Genomic DNA, 6,000 nt, shown 5'->3' with positions numbered 1-6,000 from the left:
CAAGATTTGGTGTCAACGAATCCGTTGACACCTGGTGTCAATGGATCCTCTCATATATAGAGATAGGATCCTCTCTAAGAGTTTATGTTTGTTCATTTAAAATACCACATGAACTACTCTCACAGGATTATCCTCTATATATATATATGGGGAGGGATATATTGACTCCAAGAGTAAGTGTATAAAGTTACTCCTAATATTGACCATTGATCTTGTTATTAATTAGTGGTTATGATTAATTACTAATTATTCCTCTAATGAGACTTCCACACACTATCTGAAAACTATCATGAAACCTTTTGGAAGATGGAGGCGAAACTGAATATTTTGCATTCAATCATCACGAGTCATCCATTTTGATAAATGATCATGAAATTGAAAACACAATTTTCTCAATTGAATGGTGAGAAGTCTATTTAAGTATTGAATTGAAAGTATACGTTTTATTTTATTGAATTGGGTATTTGCCATTTCACCAACATAGGGTAGGTGCTCTTGCCATGAACGAACAAAGCTGCTTATACGCCTTCAACTTCTAAGAATTGGCTAATTAGAGGAATCATGTAATTCATCGACACATGATTCATGATTTCATTCAACAACGTTCATGCATATTAAAATTCTATTAGGTTTTGGATTATCTCTGAATATAGAAAACAAAGATGATGCAATTGACATCATATTCTTCAATCCGATTCAATAAAAAAAAATGGTTTTTTCTGAGGTAATATTGATGAAGGCAAGCGACATTGAGGTAACCATTTATTTTAGATCCTCATGGGATGTACACGAAGGATTAGAAAAAGGCTTATGATAGGGATTGATAGTAATTAATTGCAACCATTGATTAATATTGAAATTAAGGCTAAGATTTGGAGTAACTTTAAACACTTACTCTTGGAGTCAATATATCCCTCCCCTGTATATATATATATATATATATATATATATATATATATATATATATATATATATATATATGACAATTTAGTAAAAGTTACACACTCTTCATACAAATTTATTACTTATGCTTATGTTTTAGTGAAATGGTACTTGTACAACAATTTTATGACAACTCTCTCATACTTAGTTACATTATGTTCTTATTTTCTTTCTTTCTTTATATTTCTCTATTGTTTTTTTTTCAAAAAAAAAAAATCTCTCCATTTTTTTTGACCAATAAGAAGAGAAAAAGGAGAAGTTGTCAAAATATTTGTCACAAATGATTGTACAAATATCATTACTCATGTTTTATACTCATTTTCTTGTCTTATTTTATAAGAAAAGGTAAAAGTTTAGAGAGCGTTTATATTTATATCAATTATTCACCAACAAGATTTATTTTTGTTAAGTAGTATATTAATTATTTTTAAAATGAATAAATGAGATGTTCGAGATTTATATATAACAATGTATTGTCCAATTTTCATATCAACGGATTATTCTTACGGGGGACCAAACAAGGTTCCCTATTGTTAGCATAAATTAAACCCTCACTCTTGTGAGATATCTGTCAACATACATTTTTTAGTTTTTTTTACATTAGGAGTACTTGACCAAAATTAAAATATAGTATTGAGGCTGACCATGGAAACTCAAAACGGGTGGAGGACACAACCCTTGACGACACCAAGATTATCGTGAGTCTTAGTAGGATCGCAATGTACTTATTAAAGTGGTTGACTTGTACAAAATTTTGAATGCTTCAATTGTTTAATGGTAGTTTTTTTTATAAAGATTTGTTTAATTTTTTTCAGGGAGAAAGAATTGTTTAATGGTAGTTGAATTGTGAATTATGTAGTTTTTTTTTAATATGGTAATTATTTTTTTATGGATTTTGTTAACGAGTGTCCCCAGGGCAATTATTTGTTAGATATTATTTGTTGCAATTTGAGCAAGCTATCGATAATCAAATAAGGTGTGTTCATTTAAATGTTGGATTTTAAATCTCACGTTTCAATGAATAGCATTAGAATCCTTGGAACAAACACGTCCGAAGAATACATTAGAAATATCCTCAACCAAATAAAAATAAAAAAGGCTATGCGTTCTTAGGCTACTTTTAAAGATTTTAAAAAAGAGGAAATAATGTATAAGTTTTATGTAGAAAAAAAAACTTCTTTTTAAAGTTTTAATGTTATTAAAATACACAATTCTCAAAATAAAGTTTCTTCCTTAGACATTTTTTTTTTTTTTTAAGGATTCCTTAGACTTCTTAATAAGTGCAACACAAAAAACAAAACACTTGTCTTTTGTAGGCAGATTTATTTGAGCTAAATCAGTCATTGAGGCGGTGCCAAAGGCATATACATGCAATCAGTTTGGAGAAAATTATAATGCAAAAGCAGTTGGGGGGGGACTTGGCATCAGATCCTTGTTGTGTAATGTCATGAATGATAAATATGATAGGGATAAATGGTTACTAAACAAAGTGATTCAAGCTTGTGGAAGAAGCTGGAAGAGGAGTTTCATATTGGTGATTTGGACATTAAATATTTAAGTTTAGATGAAGAACTTTCATTAACCAAAATGGTGAATGGCGGATTGGATTATTACTCAACGGGTTCCCCATTGAAACAGCGACGAAATTGTACGCTATTCCTACGCCAAAAATTGAACATTGACGATATGTTTGCATAGAGAGGGTGAGGTGTTTTGTTTAGACTCTTGCAATTTGTTATCAGCCGACAAGTGATGTCGAATTCTGGTTATGTTGTTCTCAAAACTCAGCTTGATGATGATCCCGAGACACCGGTGTTCCAACAATTACATGAGATCAATTCTAAAGGTGGTGATGTGTGTGACAAACATTAATATATTTTTATTGAATTTCAATTTAAAACAACGCATATACATTTAGAACAAATAGAAACATAAATAGTAAAAACTTTAACACGAAAAATCTAATAATTTTAAACATTTCCCTGTTTCTCCTGCAAAAGTTATTATTCACTTTTCAACTTTGGATACATTTTGTTGGTTATGAGCCAAACAAGTCATGAACTTTACAGCTTATACTTTGATATAGGACCATTCAAACAGGAAACATTGCTACCCCCAACCCAAAAAGGAAACAAATAAGTACTCCATAATTATTATGTATAAACTAAATTAAAATACTATATCAAAATATTTATCTTCCAAAATTAGTATACACACTGGCTTACATTATGAAATAAAAAGAAACACACATGTAACACAAAATTTAAGATTCTTCTGTCTGCAACTACACGAATTGGAAAACAAGTTAATTAAACTACCTGATCAAAGGTCAAAAATTAATTTGCATACGAAAACTATAGCTAGCTACTTATACATAAAATTACAACAAGGTGTAGAAAACCATCTTTGAACCTATGGTTTTTCCTTCTGTGTGTAGATATAGTCCGTGTGAGCTACAAGTGTTCTTCTCATCAAACAATCTTCTTCACTAATACTTTTACAATTCTCCTCTATGTCGACCTTGTCATCTTCCAAAACCTTCAATTAACACGTTTAAGAAAAGAAGATGATTAATTAATTGAACAATACAAAAGAGAGGACATATTATATACTTTTGTCTAAGTAATTCAATCTTCGGTCAAAAAATAAATAAAGTCTAATATAAAATTGTTTTAGCCAAAAATCGCACTCGAATACAATCAAAACAACTTGATTTCATGAAAGTTCCTTAACCACTTTGCTGAACTACTTCGTACGTTGAGATTACATATAATATGATTTGATATTAATCAAAGCAACTAACCTCATATTGATTATTGCTTGAAATAATAGGGGAAGAAACTGGGCCATGTCTTCCTGCATATGTGAAGGTGAAGAAGAGGAAGAAGAACACTGCCAGGCAAATGGGGGCACTAACTTTTGACGACATTTAATTATTTGCTTTCTAGAATTGCCTATTACTTTGTGATGCAGCAAGAATAGGACTATGTGATCCGTTTATATAGATAGTGCATGTTTTGTTAGGGAATAATAAATCTAGGGCTATAATGCAACTTTACTTTTGGATTACATGAATAATTATAAATTAGTCAAAGACATGTCTCACGTACACATATATCCTATACTTTTCAAAAGAGAAATGAAGGATGAGTATGAATTCTCACGCAGAAAATTCGAAACATTATTTATTGTGGTGGAGCTTTTTCATGTTTAGTTTAATATGCGGGCTCACATGTTATCATTTCATGATTAAAAGATTAAGTACAAAAATGTATAAATAAATGATTTTGTTGAGGAGAACTACGATAAATAGATAAAAATGTTTGATGTAGTATTTTCATTAGGACTTATGTCATAACAATTGACTCCCACAAAAAAACCTCCACCTATAGGTTAGATTGAGGTACTCTGTTAAATATTGTGACTAAGTGCTAATAATATATACATCAACATTTTCATTCAAGTAATTTCCTAAATTTATGATAATTGTGAGATAGACCCTTGAGAGTTTATATTTGTAAAGTGAAATGATTTATTCACTCTTTATTTATATAATTCTTTTGATGTTAACTTTGGTTCCTTAACGAAGGGACTCCTAGTAATCCGAAGAGTAAATTCTGTTAAAAAATTATTCTATCTAAAAATTAAACTTGGGTTCTTCTGAACGATTTGTTATTTGACGAAGTTCATTAATCTCTTGAACTCAATCACTTTATTTTTATTTATAATTTTACATATATACCGTAATCTTAATTTCTAAAATTAGAAAGACATATATTTTTACTTTCTCACTTTTAGAAAGAAAAAAAAAATCATCTTTAATTTAATTTTATTATTCTACCGAATATCTTTCTCTTTTCAAAATAGTTGTTTAATGACCTAGTAATTAGTTATACTGTTCGTTTGACAACAAGATGAACTAAATTGTACCTAAGGATTTGTGTTTTTGGTAAATTACATATACTTTGAAGTTTTCTCGGATACAAATATCCTATAAGCAAAATTCATTTAAAATTTGCATTTATTTTAAAATAAATTAATATAAAATTTAACATAATACTGAATGATGCTAAATACTTGATCAAACACAAGAGTACCAAAGTTTTTTTTGGTTACAAGATTAAGATTCGCATAATAGCGATGACTTGAATTAAATAATTAAAATTATGACAAAGTATCATGAAGGCATGGACACGCGTAAAGAAAAATGAAATGCAAAATTGGTAACAATGAATTTTTAAGTGGCTCATGAAATAATAACTGGCATGCCTAAAGGAGAACATTAAAAGCTATAAGCAATGAGAAGATGCAATGGGTGGACAGTGCCATTCGCATTTGGTATACGGTTGCTGTGGGTGGTGGGGTTGTATGACTTTAATAAAGTTGAGAGGTTTCTCATTTATTATTCAGCTTTTGCATTTCTAGTGACAATCTAGCTAACTCAGCATCTTTCATAAATGAGTACAGTTGATATTTTTAACATGGGGAAAGATGAGTGCTTAATGACCTTTTCAGATGTTGGTATATCATTTTTTTAGATGTTTGATATATCAAGTGTGAACAAGAGTCTCCTATTAAGATGCAGTATACAATCCAACTTGTGTTGCTGTTCAAAGTCTATCCTTTAACCAAATTTTTGTATCAAAAATCTACTTGACAAGGTGGGGTGGTGTATCCGTTGATGTGAGTGTCAACAACGGTGAAAGTGTGTGTATGTGGATGAAATACTTATGTTTGAGTGTGGACATCATATACAAATCAATGAATTGCTTCACACTTGAGAGAAAGATTATTGGTACATCATGTGTAAGTATAAATGAGATGATTCGTACACATAATACATCAAGAATTTATGTTAAAATCTGATGTCTAATTACTCGTATTGTTGCTCAAAATCCAATATAATGATCACCAGACTCGAATCATGAGCCAAAATTAGAAACTGGAGGTAGTGGATTACATAATACAATAGGACTAAAATCGGTATAAATCAACATTAGGTATAAATCAATCAAGGGTAAATTGGATCTTCTCCCCTTAAAATGAATATAAAGAAAT

General features: G+C 30.0%; 1 protein-coding gene across 1 annotated transcript; it reads right to left on the bottom strand.

Moving 5' to 3' along the window:
• Positions 1-3,095: 3,095 nt before the first annotated feature.
• LOC25485315 (phytosulfokines 3) lies at positions 3,096-4,245 on the bottom strand. Its single transcript, XM_013614509.3, has 2 exons — positions 3,746-4,245; positions 3,096-3,480 (listed from the first exon to the last, which is right to left on the bottom strand). Exons 1-2 carry the CDS (start codon positions 3,869-3,871, stop codon positions 3,355-3,357), a joined length of 252 nt encoding a protein of 83 aa, XP_013469963.1. The 5' UTR covers positions 3,872-4,245; the 3' UTR covers positions 3,096-3,354.
• Positions 4,246-6,000: the final 1,755 nt, after the last annotated feature.

This window comes from Medicago truncatula, chromosome 1 (genome assembly GCF_003473485.1).
Source record: "Medicago truncatula cultivar Jemalong A17 chromosome 1, MtrunA17r5.0-ANR, whole genome shotgun sequence".
NCBI classification, from domain to species: Eukaryota; Viridiplantae; Streptophyta; class Magnoliopsida; order Fabales; family Fabaceae; genus Medicago; species Medicago truncatula.
Note: the sequence above shows the minus strand (reverse complement) of the source record. Positions and strands in the feature narration are given on the sequence as shown.